This window comes from Rhinatrema bivittatum, chromosome 13 (genome assembly GCF_901001135.1).
Source record: "Rhinatrema bivittatum chromosome 13, aRhiBiv1.1, whole genome shotgun sequence".
Taxonomy (NCBI): Eukaryota; Metazoa; Chordata; class Amphibia; order Gymnophiona; family Rhinatrematidae; genus Rhinatrema; species Rhinatrema bivittatum.
Genome location: NC_042627.1, coordinates 28,040,189 through 28,057,662, shown reverse-complemented (window position 1 = coordinate 28,057,662; position 17,474 = coordinate 28,040,189). Strand labels below are relative to the sequence as shown.

Genomic DNA, 17,474 nt, shown 5'->3' with positions numbered 1-17,474 from the left:
TCTCTCACATACTTATCTGTTTCTCTTGGCTCTTAGTAACCTTTTTTTATTCTATTTCCCTTCCACCCCCGCCATTAATGTAGAGAGCAGTGTTGGAACTGCATCTAAATGAAATAGCTTAATTAGTTAGGGGTATTAACCACCGCAATAAGCAAGCTACACCCATGCTTATCTGTTTATCCAGACTATGTAATTCAGTCCTTGTTGATTGTTGCCTGAAAATAGATCCACCTTTCTTCATTCCCCCCTGCCATTGAAGCAGAGAGCCAAAGGTGAACCTTTGGTCATGCATCCCCCTCCCCCATCTTACCTATTGGCGGTAGCTCCAGTATAGCACACCCTTCTTTGGTTTTCTCCCTCTGGGCCTCATGCTGGTGGCATTTTTGCTGCCCCCCAAATCCCACTTAGTTTGCCTAATGGAAGCACGGGCTCTGTACATGGTTCCAATAAATAGTAGTAGCAGTCATAGGTAGTCATATACCTGCATGAAGAAAAAAACCCTTGTTTCCCCCCCCCCCCCCCCCAAAAAAAAAGTTTCAAATAGCCAAGTTCCTCTCCAATAATATTGGGTAGTGAATTCCAGCTCATTAGGCTGCTCAATGTATAAAAAGGCATGATAGCTACCGACGTATATGCCATTCTTTTAAACAGTGTTAAAATGTATTCTAAGTACATTTAGATCTTCTACTTGACAGCGCTTATGTCTATAGGATGTGGACTTGTAAACTCTGAGCACTGGAGGGACAAGGGGAATATTGTGAGATCTGTACGCAAAAGCCATTTAGAGGAACAACGAAAAGTTATCAGTCTAAATGGCTTAGCCGCGATATTAAATGGCATTCCTGGGGTAGGAGGTAAGTATTACAGGGAGGGCTTGAGTTGGCTGGATAGGTTAACCAGCTACCTCCAGTATTCGGAGTTAGTCAGTTAACCTATCCAACTAACTGTCCGCATCATAGAACTGATCTAAAGTTAGCCGGATATACATATCATATTTATCATAGCTGGGTATATTCAGCGGTGCTGCTGAATATCCCGGTTAAGTTAACCGGATAGGTGTATCCGGCTAACTTAACTAGCTGTTCCATGGTTGAATATTGACCTCTGTAAATTCAATTAAATAATACAAAAAAATCAGTTTGCAATTCTGAAAGGATTTAATATACTTTTTTTTCTTTATAGAGCTGTAACTGAGAGCATTAATCAACTCATCACACTGTGCACGCAGCAGGCACCTGGGCAAAAGGAATGTGACAATGCCTTAAGGGAGCTGGAGGTACTGTATCACCTGTAACCCATTTTACTTCCTGATGGAGTTTATCTTGCCTCTTACCTTTTTAGTTTGAATGTTATTTCCTGCCTTTAACTTTTCCATTCAGAGGAAGTATCTGCTGGACCCTCTTTTCTTTTAGATAAATGACTAGAAGTTAGATCTGTTTTATATAGTGAAATTGCAAGACAATGATTATTTTTTAAGAATTAGGTATACCTTTTAACTTTTATGTTTTATTGCAACCTTAAAGTTGGCAGGTAATTCAAAATCTCTCTTTGCAAAATGCTCAGATTTGTGAATTTCACCTGTGTAAACCACCTTATACAGCTGAAGATTTGTTTCTGTATTGGGTACCACAGAGAATAATAGAAAACTTCATTTGAACAGGGCCTAAGGTGGCCACAATACACTTATTTTCTGATTACTTTACTCACAGCATGGTAGTCTTGTGAAAAAGACTAATCAAAGTTGTCCATATGGATGTTAAAATGGTTCATAAAAGAGCAAATTAAGAAGAATTTTGTATTTTCCACGGAAAACAGCTAAATGTAACAACCAAAGTAGTTTTATTTGCTTGCTAACAACTTATTCATTGGCATGCACACGGGGCAAAATTCAGCCGCTTAGCGGCTCGGCTAGTTAACCAGATAAACATATCCGGCTAACTAACAGTGTATTCAGCAGTGCAAGCATGGCACTGAATATACCTGGCTATTTTAAAGTTAGCCGGATATGTTTATCCGGCTAATTTAAACATAGAAACATAGAAATGACGGCAGAAGAAGACCAAACGGCCCATCCAGTCTGCCCAGCAAGCTACGCACTTTATCCATTTTTTTCCCCTTTTTTTTCTCTCCCACCTGTTACTATTGGCTTCCAGTACCCTCCAGCCCTAATTCCCCTCCACCCCACCACCAATTTAGAGAGCAGCGCCGTATCTGCATCCAAGTGATCGTCCAGCTCAATTAGGGGTAGCAACCGCTGTAACAAGCAGGCCACCCCCTTGCCCCATACTCTTACCCACCCCTGTTTTTATTTTTTTGTCTGGTTTTTTTTGGGGGGTTTTTTGGAGATAGCAGCCCTCCATCCTTCCACTCCGTGAAGGTGGAACACCAACTACTGGCCACTGGCATCCCGCTCCATGAATGCCTCTGTGGCTACTGCCGCTCCGTGCAGTGTTTTGCTGCCTCCTCTTTATTCACGCCCTCTAGACTTAATGGATCCACAGTGTTTATCCCACGCCCCTTTGAAGTCGTTCACAGTTTTAGACTTCACCACTGCCTCCGGTAGGGCATTCCAGGCATCCACCACCCTTTCCGTGAAGAAATACTTCCTGACATTGGTTCTTAGTCTTCCTCCCTGGAGCCTCAGCTCATGACCTCTGGTTCTGCTGACTTTTTTCCGACGGAAAAGGTTTGTCGTTGTCTTTGGATCATTAAAGTTTTTCAAGTATCTGAAAGTCTGAATCATATCACCCCTGCTCCTCCTTTCCTCCAGGGAGTACATATTTAGATTGTTCAATCTCTCCTCATAACTGTAGGACAGATCAGCAGTACAACCAAAGGTAGTCACATAAGTTAACTGTCTAACTCTACTCGTCCCCTGAAAGGCCTCCCGCCAGCCTCCGGAACACCCCTGACTAATTTCTAGCTGGATAAGTCTATAAATAGGCCAGTTTTCAGTTATCCGTCTAAAAGGCTTTTGAATATCGACCTCATAGAATGTAGCGTGTATCTTTTCTTCATTCAAGTCCAAGAAGACGACAGAGATTGTTCATCCAGTCATGTGAACGCAGAACAGTGTATTACCACAAGAAGTTTTAGGGAGTTTAATTTTATAACATTGCAGATACTGTAGTGGAAAATAGGGGCATAATTTACACCAGTTTGAAAGAGAACATTTATTTATTTATTTATTTTTAATTTTTATATACCGGAATTCCTGTATACAATACAAATCAGTCCGGTTTACATGGAACGAAAAGATAGCCCTGGTCTGGGAAGTCAGATCAGGGTTTTTTTTACAAAGAACATTGAACAATAACATATAATCCATTCATAATACAAAGAACATTGAACAATAACAATAAATCCTTAAATATGCATTAAATATGCATTAAATGCATATTAAATCCTTAAATATGCATTAAATGCATATTAAATATGCATTAAATATGCATTAAATATGCATTAAATGCATATTAATGCATATTAAATATCCTTAAATATGCATGTACATTCACTTTGAAAATTTTCCCACCGAAAGTACCCACAAAAATTGCATCTGTTCTCTGGGGCACAAAAATTGCCTGTGAATTACCTGCATACTTCATAGAATTCAAAAGGATGTACTTAAGAAAAAACTCGTCCCCAGGAGCTTCTTCACACAGTCTGGGTAAGCTTACACATGAAAAGGACTTATGCACTTAAGTTCACCCGCATATCAGGTGAACGGTTTTATAAAACCTTCTTTCTATCTGTAAAACAGTGTTTTACGTACAGACGTGCATTTGAAAATTATCCCTTATAGAGTACCATTTTTAAAGCTATTTGCATGGGTAAATAGGTATTTACCACTGCGAGTGGCTTGTCTGAAAATTTCTCTCTTCTGCTTGGTTAAAAGTATGTACAGGCTTCCATAGCATGCATACATTTAACCAAGTTTAAGAGAGGTGCTCCCAAGGCTATTTTAGATAGGGGGAGTATATAGTTCTCTAATGTTCTCTATAGTTCTCTAATGTTACACTCTTACGTTTAATGTCACTGTATTAGTTTGATGATAACTTTCTAATGCTTTTACTCCTTTCTATTATGCATTTCACATTGGCATCTCCCAGTTTGCTTCTCCCTGTTTTTTGTAACTGATTTCGCCATGTTGTTCCCCCTTGTTCGATGTAAACCGGCATGATGTCCCTGACAAATGTCAGTAAAGAAAAGCTTTAAATAAATAAATAAATAAAATAACACACACACACCTACACCTCTAGATATTCTGCTTTTTTGACCATGAGCATGGGATATGCTTCTTCCATGTCTCTCAGGATGCATTTCCAAAGGCATCCTGAGAGACCTCTGAAGGAACATAGTCTTGGTTCTGAGCAGCTTTCCTTTGTAAAACGCAGTGTCCTTACTCTGTGTCTCTGCTGAAGGGTCTTTAGAGAGTTCATCTGAAGTGAAATGTGCATGTTTGCTTGCACATCCAGTCTGTAAAGCATCATGGTCTAGACAGTTTTCAAAAAGACAGATGTTCATATCAAAATTAAAAGCACCTCTTGCATTGCTGAGCAATGTGGCATTTATGTGATGGATGTGTGACTTTATTAAAGTATTGTATAGAACATATTGTAAATTGTGCATTATAATTAGACAGTTAAACAAATGTCTTTATTTGTAGTTGTGCTGCCAAACCAGGAAAAGACTCTATTAATTGACTAATCTATCATAGAAGATAGTAAAAACACACTTTTGACTTGGGTTCCTGTAGATAGACAAATCTGGGCTCTCAGCTCTTCAAAAATAACCCTTAGAGGTAGATCTTTAAACAATACGCAATTGCGTACTTTTGTTGGCGCACCAGGCGCAAACAAAAGTACGCTGGATTTTATAAGATACGCGTGTAGCCGCGAGTATCCTATAAAATCCAGGATCAGCGTGCGCAAGGCTGCCGATTTTGGGCAGCCTGTGCACGCCGAGCCGCGCAGCCTGCCTCCGTTCCCTCCGAGGCCACTCCGAAATCGGAGCGGCCTCGGAGGGAACTTTCTTTTCGCCTGCCCTCCCCTTCCCCTCCCTTCCCCTGCCTAACCCACCCCCCCGGCCCTATCTAAACCCCCCCCTTACCTTTATTTCGTGATTTACGCCTGCCCAAAGCAGACGTAAATCAACGCGCGCCAGCAGACTGCTGGCGCGCCATCATCCGACCCGGGGACTGGTCTGGAGGCCTCGACCACGCCCCCAGGCCAGCGTCACGCCCCCGGCCCTGCCCCCGACACGCCCCGACATGTCCCTTTTCGCGAGTCCCGGGGCTCTGTGCGCGCCGGTGGCCTATGCAACATAGGCGCGCTGGGGCAGGAGGGCCCTGCTCGCGTAAATCCAGCCGGATTTACACGAGCAGGGGGTTTAAAATCCGCCCCTTAATCTTTATTAGAAAACATCTTGAAAACAAAGGTCAAACAATGCCAAACGCTGTTCATACCAGATGTGCTTCCTTAGAAAATCTGGGTAACCTCAAGAGGAAGGCAGATTTTGACAGCCCACAGAGGGGCAAGGGTGTTCCAGCCATGTCAGGAGAGTGACTCCAATGGGTGGGATAAAAAATGCCTGCATGCTAACAAGTAGATCATGCAAGGAAGAAGTAAAGCTGTGATTATTATAAATGCAGAGAAGTGAAATGAACTTGTACTGTCATATTACCCCTAGAGAATTTTTGATTTATGGTTGCCCAGTATTCAGTGAGTAAGGAACACTAGTTAATATATTACCACTGGCGGCAGCATGAAGAAGAGAAAGAAAAGGCAGTGTGAAAGAAATATGACTTGAATCACTAGGGCCAAATATCAGTAATTGTGTTTCTTTTAAATGACATTGACAGAACATTTCAATGCATGTGTTTGGGAAGCTGAAAGCCATTCACAACTAAGTACAGCGAGTTTTGTTTTTCTTTATTATGAGGGACAGAGTTTAGTTTTTGTATTAATATTTAATTTAGAATTTGTATGTGTATGTAATATTTAACAGTAACTGCTGGTCTGAGTCATTAACTGCCCAGCCATCACTTCACAAAGACGTCTGCCTAGAAACTATTCAGTAAAAAATATTGACAAATTCAGCCTGCAAAACAAGATGGATTGAAATCCCTTTCACTTCTAAAACAGCTTTGTAAACCATAAAATGCAGAATATCCTTATAGTAAACTTTTAAGCACGTGTGTCTAAATTAATATAGTGTACTATTGGGTTTTGTGTGTATCATGTATTCTTACTGTAGTAACATTTAATACTGATGGTAACTCATAAATCATACAACTTTTCAGGCGCACGATCCAGTAAATAAATCTATGTAAATGAGGGCCTGCGGTAAAAGGAGGCACTAGGGACACTAGCGCGTCCCTAGCGCCTCCTTTTTGACAGAAGCGGCAGCTGTCAGCGGGTTTGACAGCCGATGCTCAATTTTACCGGTGTCTGTTCTCGAACCCGCTGACAGCCACGGGTTCAGAAAGTGGACACCGGCATAATTGAACATCCATCTTCCAACCGGCAGGTCACAGGCAGATTTAACATTTTTTTATTTAATTTTTTTTAATTTTGAGGCCTCCGACTTAATATCGCTATGATATTAAGTCGGAGGGTGTACAGAAAAGCAGTTTTTTCTGCTTTTCTGTACACTTCCCCGGTGCCGGCCGAAATCAATGCCTGCCTTTGGAAGGAGTTAATTTTTGAGAGTAAAATGTGCGGCTTGGCTGCACATTTTACTTTCTGAATTGAGCAGGAATAACTAATAGGCCCATCAACATGCATTTGCATGTTGCGGGAGCTATTAGTTTCGGGGAAAACGCGGGCTAACAGTGCGCTCCACCCGAGCGCACTTTACTGTATCGGCCCTTGTAAGAACAAACATTTGTTACCCTAAAGTATATTTTACCTGTAAACTAATGATAGGGAAACAACTGAATTTTCAAATGTGCATACTTTGTTATCCAGCTAATTTATTGTGCTGCAGAATATGCAGTTGCAACATCCATGGGGACATTGAATTTTCAAAGGGAAACCACCCCCAGACTTTGCAGCTACACAGGCTGCCTGAACGTTGCATTGTGTCAATATGATTTTTTTTCTTTCAGACTGTTAAAGGGATGCTGGAAAACCCCAGTGAACCAGTTAGTGACCTCTCATACTTTGACTGTATTGAGAGTGTTATGGAAAACTCCAAGGTAAGCAGTCTTAAACGTAATAATTGGCTATATAAGCCCATTGAAATTCTATCCTAGAAAACCTGACCAAAGTCTTCTATAAAACACTGTAATATTTATACATTTGAATGTAAGGTGGACAGTATTATTTTCTCACTAATTGGCTCAAGATAGGAATCGGGCATGTACTACGTCAGATGGGGGATACAGGAAGGATCTGTTTCGAGCAGGTTCCATTTTATTTATAATTACAAGTTATGGATGTACTAGACATCTTGGGTAGCAGATAGTTTTGAGAGAGGATGAATTCCCTAGTATTGCCTTGACCTATTGATCATCCTCCAGTCAAACAACACTAGTTGGCCAGTACTGATTGCTGAGTAAAAGTTAGTAAGTTAGAGTACTATTAAGTCAGATACAGGTTATGCAGGATGTGTTGAGAATGTTGTAATTGAACACAATTGACAGGCTGCAGATTTGACGATCCATTGTCATGGGAGCTTTTCAAAGTGTCCTATGTGTGGCTGGTGGTATTTTTAGAGCTATGTTGCATTAGATTTCCTTTGTAAATGGGCTCAGTTTTAGGCATATCAGAAATGTCAAAGGCTTATTGTTGTACCACGTAATTACAGAATATAATGTTTCTGCTGTGTGTGGCTGCTGAGAGGTACTGTGTATCGAAACAAAAGTTCCTTAATTGTAAACTCGTATAAGGATTGTTGGTTGAGGGTTGAGGGGGTGTGGATTTCAGTATACAATGGCACATCTTGTGTTTTCCAGTTGGATGTGTTTTACATGAATTTATTAAAGCAGGCTTTTTTTTTTTTTTATCCCCTCCCAAGCATTATTTAAACATAACAGCTACACAGGGGGAATGGTCTCCAATATTAGAATCTTGCATCTCAGAAAGCATGCTGATACTGAGGAGTGATTGTTCACTATATTGTCTTGGTTGTGCAAGGAAACGTTCTCGTCAACAGTTTGTATTTTCCAAAGCTTCAAGGTTTCAGGGCCACAGCAGTACAGAGCCATTTTCAGATGGCACAGCATGACATCGCCACATCATACTTTTTCGATCGTTAAATGGTGCGGAGAATGATGGAGTGGCATGTTCTTTTGCAGACACATAATTTTGCTATTTCTGGTTAAAACCTTTTGTTGATTACAACAAATCAGTACAGTGAAAGGCCCAAACTCTGGTGAACTCTTCTCAGTGTCCAACACCGTACATGAATAATACAACCAACTGAACCATCCCCCTTACAATTCCCGCCCCCACCCCCTTAACCTCAACCCTCTCCCCTTGTTTCCCTGGGCTGGCAGTATGGATATCAATCCCTAAAAGTCATTCAAAATCAAACTCCGGCTATAAGGATCAAAGATATGGTCTCTGCAAGGTTTATAAAGAAACTGAACTCAGAATTTGCAGGAGGAGCAAGAAGTGAAGCTAATGTTAATTTAGGGTGGTGAGAGTCTCAGCAAGACTTGAATAGGAAATTCTGTGGCCTGTTGAAGGTAAGCGAGCAGTTATAAAGAGATGTAAAGCTCTGTGGGACAATTATCTGTTTTGCAGTATAAAGAAAAAGGCAGAGAGCCAAATGTCTCCAGATCTTGTGTCATTTACATGGATCAGGAATGTTGTATAACTGAGACTGCAGAGAGGTGCATGGCTAATAATAGCTTCAGTTGCTCCTTGTGGCAATAAACGAATAACAAGCTGGTCAAATGCTGTTTTATCAAGTGCTGTTTTATTCAAAGACTCCAAAGGACAATCTTAGATATAAGTACAGTCCCCCAGTCGGGATTATGGAGCACAAATCTCATAAACAGCATAGCAGGAGATTATCATTCTGACAAGGGTTGTATGTTCTTAACAGCAAGGCGTCTCTCAAGCAGTAGCTGAAGCTCTTGTTGGCCACGCACCTCTGCATGCCTTATCTGCATGCGTGACTGATGATTACTCCACGCATTTGTCTGTATAACTGAGACCTGCATGTCATGTTCTTCTATATTGAATAGGGTACACTTAACGTTGTTCCTAATATTTTCTATCTTGCAGGTTCTAGGGGAGTCAATGGCAGGAATTTCTCATAATGCCAAAACTGGTGATCTTCCAGTCTTTGGGGAATGTGTGGGTATTGCATCCAAGGCTCTTTGTGGTCTCACAGAGGCTGCAGCCCAGGTAAACATAAACGAATAAATAAAACCTTACCTTTGTGTACAGTCTGAAAAAGCATTCTAAAGGCTTATTCCACTGTTGTTGTATTGCATTCCTTGAGATGTTTACAAGCTTAAACCACTTCCAGCACAAGAATCGTAAGTACAAATTGAAAAAATATTCCAAGAGTGCGATGTATATTGCATTCCAGAAGCAGTACAAGGGGCTTGATGGTTTCATGCTGAAAAGATGGCCTTTTAATCTACTCCTTGTCTAGTATGTTTTTGGCCTTAATTTTATATCACAAATATCAACAATCAGAGTACACAAATGTTCAGCATAACTAAATAGGTTATCCCATATATTGGTGATAACCTTATGTTTATTGATACCGTTTTTAATTTTCTCAATTTTTTTTAAGTTTTTCGATTTTTTGAATTTTTCATTGCATTTTAATTCATTTCCATTTTAATGCAGTATACTCTTTTTAACTCTCATTAATAATGCTTGTCCAAAACGTTGTAAAAAGCTCTCTTACACGGTCTCCATCTCTAAGGTTATCGTTTACTTAGCTTAAGTTTCAGAGGAGATCATCTTCTCTTATATGAGCCTTCTATTTTAATGAGACTCGAGCCGTCGGCCCATTAATAATGCTTATCCAACGCTTTGTAAAAAGCTCTCTCTTACTTAAGAGAGGACCATTTAGGCTTTGTTAATTTTGGGGTGACCTTAATTTTATATCTCCTGGTTTCCTCCTCCTTAATTTCTTCCTTCTGCTTCTAGTTCGTAGTATTCCACTAATTTCATAGAATCCTGTTCTTTTCTTAAGCAGATAAGGGGTGCACCTTTCCAGTTTTGGAGGGGCCAGAAGCTGGTCTGGTTTTCAGGGTAACCAGGTTATACAAATTAGCCTATTTCTTAAACCAAATATATGTACAAATGTATCTCATGAATATTCTTTTGGCTGTGGACTTCTATGATAAGCCCAAGTTCCACGACCCCAGCATATTACGAGGTCAGATGAAGTTTACAGTAAGTTTTGTTTTGTTTTTTGTTTTGCTTTTATGTATGAATGATTGTCTTGTTTTTATTTGCGCAGTGATGTTGAACTGGACTCCATTCTGGGCATTCTGAGAAAGAGCTGGGGAGTTGGTATATAAATTAAATAAATAAATAGAATTCTGGAAATCCAACTAGTTTGAGGACCAGACTTTGAATCTTGAACCCGGCATTCATGCAGTCTTTCTATGACTAGGATAGTCATAGAAATGACATAGGATAGTCCCCATCAGATCCAGAATCATTTTCAAAGTGCTAACTATAACACACAAGAACATCCATTCACAAACGTCGCTAGATCTAAGCCTTCCACTTCGCCTACACGAGTCTTCAAGACCAATCAGAAACAGATACTTAGGCACCTTACACGTACCTTCAGCCAAGTCCTCACTCAAGAAACGTGCATTCTCGACTGCCAGCCCCCTTCATTGGAATGCCCTCCCCACGGACATTCGCCTCGAAACGTGTACTCGAACATTCAAAAAGAAACTCAAGACCTGGCTCTTTACAAAAGCCTACACTTAAAGGTCTAGCTCAGAACCACGTCCCAGAACTTGAATCATTCTCGCTTTTATAATCATATCAAACAACTCCTAATTTTTATCCTTGGTCTCACAATTCCAAATCATTAAATATTTGAGCATGCTACACCAATACCTCTTAATCCAGATGTAACCTCAGTTTTTGAAGTCTTCACTCCTAAAGAAATAACCGCCAGTTCTTATTTACTTAACCCTATTCTGTAGACGTAAACTTTTCATGAAGACTGTAATCTGTAAGCATCTGTATTTATTATAAGAATTTGTATTTACTATTTATATTTATTATTTAGCTATTAACATTGTTCTGTTACCACTTGGTACTATTTCTCTCCTTTACCTCAAACTCTAAGTTCCTACTAAGTTAGCCATGTTATTTATACCCAATCGTTGGATGTAATTGTATATTTGTTTAATTGTTCAATCTGTTTGATGTAATTTTCTGATCATTGTTCTGTGTAAACTGAAGTGGTATGCACTAGTGCATGAACTCCGGTATATAAAAGCCTTTAAATAAATAAAATAAATAGGATAGACTGAAGTCAGTCTGGATATTTATAACTTTTAATCTTTTTTATGTCTTTGTGTCTATTTTTTTGAAAACATGCATATTGGACTATTAATTTCCCCTGATGCATGCAATTTGCCAAAATATGGCCTTGTTAGAGAGACATTACATTTGTATTTGTTGTTTTTAATTTAATTGTATTAATTCATATCCTTATTAGAACAAATTTCTGCTAATCTGTATGAGTTTGAAGGTTTGGTTTAATTTATCGTTGCTCTTTTTGGTTGGTTTGGGGGTTTTTTTTTTCCTTTGGTTTGCTCTCTGTATTGGACATTGTTTGCTTTTACCTGAGCTTCTATCAGCAGCAGAAAGACGCACATTCTTCTCACCTGTGTGTAGCACAGCTGCCAGAATCCGCCTAGAATCACTTGGAGGGCCATGTTTAAAGAGGCCTGTTCACATAACTTTTCATTTACCCAGATAAAACCAGTAACTGAACCTTTTCCCCTCCTCACATCAGCTACATTTTAATTTGGTTGCTTTTTTTTTTTTTTACCCAGATAAAAAAAATAGTTGGGTAAAAAGGAGAGAGTAGGGGGGTTCTGGGATCAGGGTTTAAGTTTACCCAGTGCCAATATTGAGTGCTACCTACCTAAACATGCACAGGTGAGTCTGATCCTAATGTTACCCGGGTAACTCCCATTACAATTCTTGCCTAAAGTTACCTGGGTACACTCCTGCTGCCTGTGCTGCTGAATATGGGCAAATGTGAATTCATTTGAGATTTTCATTTGGCATATTAGGTATTCTAGTAGGAAGAAATATAACTTTAATTGGAAAATTTTAATTCTGGCTAACATTTATCTTGAGGCACTAAAATTTCTTTTGTATTTGAACAGTGCTGCATACATTGAAGTGATAAGTATCACATTGATATTATCTCTGACATCTAATTTGTATACCTGGTTGACAAACACATGCCAGGGAAGGTTTTTTTTACCAAAAGAAGTAGCAGGGACTAATCGGCTTGGCCAATTTCAGATTCTTCTGGTGAATAAGTCTCCAAATTGTGGGCAAATAACAACCTCATAAATACTGTAAATTGAATAAGGCCTATAGACAGGCTAAGAGAAAATTTGAAAAGAAGTTGACCAAAGAGGCAAAAACTCACAATAAAAACTTTTTTAAATATGTCTGAATCAGAAAGCCTGTAAGGGAGTCAGTTGGACAGTGGGATGATCAAGGGGTTAAAGGGGCCCTTAGAGAAGATAAGACCATAGCGGAAAGATTAAACAATTTCTTTGCTTCAGTGTTTACTGAAGAGGATATTGGTGAGATACCCATTCCGGTTTTCATGGGTGATGATTCAGATCAATTGAACCAAATCATGGTGAACCTGGAAGATATGGTAGGCTTGATTGACAAACTGAAGAGTAGTAAATCACCTGGACCAGATGGTATTGATCCCAGGGGTCTGAAAGAACTAAAAAATGAAATTTAAGAACATAAGAAATTGCCATGCTGGGTCAGATCAAGGGTCCATCAACCCCAGCATCCTGTTTCCAGCAGAGGCCAAACCAGGCCACAAGAACCTGGCAATTATCCAAACACTAAGAAGATCCCATGCTACTGATGCAATTAATAGCAGTGGCTATTCCCTAAGTAAACTTGATTAATAGCCGTTAATGGGCTTCTCCTCCAAGAACTTATCTAAACCTTTTTTGAACCCAGCTACACTAACTGCACTAACCACATCCTCTGGCAACAAATTCCAGAGCTTTATTGTGCGTTGAGTGAAAAAGAATTTTCTCCGATTAGTGCTACTTGTGTTATTAGTTATTAGTTATTGTGTTATTAGTGCTACACTGTGCTACTTGCTAACTTCATGGAATGCCCCCTGGTCCTTCTATTATTCGAAAGTGTAAATAACCGAGTCACATCTACTCATTCAAGACCTCTCATGATCTTAAAGACCTCTATCATATCCCCCCTCAGCCGTCTCTTCTCCAAGCTGAACAGCCCTAACCTTTTCAGCCTTTCCTCATAGGGGAGCTGTTCCATCCCCTTTATCATTTTGGTTGCCCTTCTCTGTACCTTCTCCATTGCAACTATATCTTTTTTTGAGATGTGGCGACCAGAATTGTACACAGTATTCAAGGTGTGGTCTCACCATGGAGCGATATAGAGGCATGATGACATTTTCCGTTTTATTAACAATTCCCTTACTAATAATTCCTAACATTCTGTTTGCTTTTTTGACTGCTGCAGCACACTGAGCCGACGATTTTAAAGTATTATCCACTATGATGCCTAGATCTTTTTCCTGGGTGGTAGCTCCTAATATGGAACCTAACATCGTGTAACTATAGCAAGGGTTATTTTTCCCTATATGCAACACCTTGCACTTGTCCACATTAAATTTCATCTGCCATTTGGATGCCCAATCTTCCAGTCTTGCAAGGTCCTCCTGTAATGTATCACAGTCTGCTTGTGATTTAACTACTCTGAATAATTTTGTATCATCCGCAAATCTGATAACCTCACTCGTCTTATTCCTTTCCAGATCATTTATATATATATTGAAAAGCACCGGTCCAAGTACAGATCCCTGAGGCACTCCACTGTTTACTCTTTTCCACTGAGAAAATTGGCCATTTAATCCTACTTACTATTTCCTGTGTTTTAACCAGTTTGTAATCCACGAAAGGACTCCTATCCCATGACTTTTTAGTTTTCGTAGAAGCCTCTCATGAGGGGCTTTGTCAAACGCCTTCTGAAAATCCAAATACACTACATCTACCGGTTCACCTTTATCCACATATTTATTAACCCCTTCAAAAAAAATGAAGCAGATTTGTTAGGCAAGACTTCCCTTGGGTAAATCCATGTTGACTGTGTTCCATTAAATCATCTCTATCTATATGCTCTACAATTTTGATCTTGAGAATAGTTTCCATTATTTTTCCTGGCACTGAAGTTAGGCTCACTGGTCTATAGTTACCCGTATCGCCCCTGGAGCCTTTTTTAAATATTGGGGTTACATTGGCCACCCTCCAGTCTTCAGGTACAATGGATGATTTTAATGATAGGTTACAAATTTTAACTAATAGATCAGAAATTTCATTTTTTAGTTCCTTCAGTACCCTAGGATGCATACCATCCGGTCCAGGTGATTTGCTACTCTTTAGTTTGTCAATCTGGCCTACTACATCTTCCAGGTTCACAGTGATTTCGTTCAGTTCGTCTGACTCATCACCCCTGAAAACCATCTCCGGAACTGGTATCTCCCCAACATCCTCATTAGTAAACACGGAAGCAAAGAATTCATTTAGTTTTTCTGCAATGGCCTTATCTTCCCTAAGAGCCCCTTTAACCCCTCGGTCATCTAATGGTCCAACCGACTCCCTCACAGGTTTCTTGCTTTGGATATATTTTAAAAAGTTTTTAATATGAGTTTTTGCCTCTATGGCCAACTTCATTTCAAATTCTTTCTTCGCCTGCTTATGTTTTATCCTATTTTCTTCAGATGGATCCTTCTTCCAATTTTTGAAGGTTGTTTTTTTGGCTAAAATAGCCTCTTTCACCTCACCTTTTAACCATGACGGTAATCATTTTGCCTTCCTTCCACCTTTCTTAATGTGTGGAATACATATGAACTGTGCCTCTAGGATTGTATTTTTAAACAATGTCCAAGCCTGTTGAGCACTTTTAACCTTTGCAGCTGCACCTTTCAGTTTTTTTTCTAACTATTTTCCTCATTTTATCAAAGTTTAGTTTGAAAGTTTAGTGTTAGAGCTGCAGATTTACTTATTGTCCCCCTTCCAGTTATTAGTTTAAATTTGATCATGTTATGATCACTGTTGCCTCTCTCACCAAATCCTGCGTTCCACTAAGAATTAAATCTAAAATAGCTCCCTCTCTTGTTGGTTCCTGAACCAATTGCTCCATGAAGCAATCATTTATTACACCCAGGAACTTCGTCTCTAGCAAGTCCTGATGTTACATTTACCCAGTCAATATTGGTGTTATTGAAATCTCCCATTATTATTGCACTGCCAAATTGGTTTGCTTCCCTGATTTCTTTTAGCATTTCATCATCTGTCTGACTATTTTGTCCAGGTGGACGGTAGTAAACACCTATCACTATACTCTTACCCAACACACATGGGATTTCTACCCATATAGATTCCACTGAGCATTTAGTCTCTTGTATGATCTTTATCCTGTTGGACGCTATACCCTCCCGGACATAAAGTGCCACACCCCCACCAAATTGATCCTCCCTATCATTGCAATATAATTTGTACCCTGATATAGCACTGTCCCATTGGTTATCCTCCTTCCACCAAGTTTCTGTGATGCCAATTATGTCAATCTCTTCATTTGCTGCTATACACTCTAACTCTTCCATCTTACTTCTTAGACTTCTGGCATTGGCATACAGACATTTCAAAGTGTGTTTTTTGTTTGTTTTAACAACCTGCTTTTCAGTTGTTTGGGATAATTCGGAAATCATTAGCTTTGGTGATTTTTTACATATAGGCATATGGACTATGTTTGCTTTTAATGGAACCTCTCTGTTGGGATGCCCTCACTTTCCTGTTTCATTAGAATCCTTCAAGGATACATTTTTCCGAACCATGCACTGCTGAGTGACTGTCGGCTTTCCCCCTTGTTCTAGTTTAAAAGCTGCTCTATCTCCTTTTTGAAAGTTAGTGCCAGCAGCTTGGTTCCACTCTGGTTAAGGTGGAGCCCATCCTTTCGGAAAAGTCTCCCCTTTCCTCAAAAGTTTCCCCAGTTCCTTACAAAGCTGAATCCCTCTTCCCTGCACCATTGTCTCATCCACACATTGAAACTCTGGAGCTCTACCTGCTTCTGGGGACCTGCACATGGAACTGGAAGCATTTTAGAGAATGCCACCCTGGAGGATCTGGATTTTAGCTTCCTACCTAAAATCCTAAATTTGGCTTCCAGAACCTCTCTCCCACATTTTCCTATGTCGTTGGTGCTCACATGTACCATGACAGCCGGCTCCTCCCCAGCACTGTCTATAATCCTATCTAGGTGATGCGTGAGGTCTGCCACCTTCGCACCAGGCAGGCAAGTTACCAGGCAGTCCTCACGTCCACCAGCCACCCAGCTATCTACATTTCTAATAATCGAATCACCAACTATGATGGCCAGCCTAACCCTTCCCTCCTGGGCAGTAGCCCTGGGAGACTTGTCCTCAGTGCAAGAGGACAATACATTACCTGGAGAGCAGGTCCTTGCTACAGGATCACTTCCTGCTACACCAGGGTGATGTTCTCCTACTGGGAGACCTTTCTGATCCAAGGCAGCACTAGGGCTGCCAGACTGGATTTGGGACTTGGCTACTATGTCCCTGAAGGTCTCATCAATGTACCTCTCTGTCTCCCTCAGTTCCTCCAAGTCTGCTCTTCTAGCCTCCAGAGTTCGGACTCGTTCCCTGAGAGCCAGGAGCTCTGTGCACTGAGTGCACACATACAATCTCTCACCGGCAGGTAAAAAATCATACATGTGACAATCAATGCAAAAGACTGGAAAGCCCCCCTCTTGCTGCTGGACTGCTGCCTTCATCTTAGTTTTATTGAGTTCCTAGTTCCTAGTTAAGTTTAGATCTATTAGTTAAGTTTCAGACCTATTAGTAAACATTTATAACCTATCATTACAATCATCTGATGTACGTGAAGATTAGAAGATGGCCAATGTAACCCCTATATTTAAAAAGGGATTCAGGGGTGATCCAAGAAACTATAGACCGGTGAGCCTGACTTCAGTGCCGGGAAAAATTGTGGAAACTGTTATAAAGAATAAAATCACAAAACATTTAGATATACATGGTTTGGGACGCAGCCAGCATGGATTTACCCAAGGGAAGTCTTGCCTCACAAATCTCCTACGTTTTTTTGAAGGGGTTAATAAACATGTGGACAAAGGTGAACTGGTAGATGTGGTGTATTTGGATTTTCAGAAGGCATTCAACAAAATAGTGCATGAGAGGCTTCTAAGAAA

General features: G+C 40.1%; 1 protein-coding gene across 1 annotated transcript in view; it reads left to right on the top strand.

The window, feature by feature from the left end:
• The window catches only part of TLN2 (talin 2), a 352,944-nt gene that overhangs the window by 177,213 nt on the left and 158,257 nt on the right, over positions 1-17,474 (top strand). Inside the window, exons 30-32 of the mRNA XM_029574657.1 lie at positions 1,183-1,276; positions 7,109-7,198; positions 9,237-9,359. Of these exons, the coding sequence (XP_029430517.1) occupies positions 1,183-1,276; positions 7,109-7,198; positions 9,237-9,359 (307 nt within the window). The remainder of the gene's footprint in view (positions 1-1,182; positions 1,277-7,108; positions 7,199-9,236; positions 9,360-17,474) is intronic.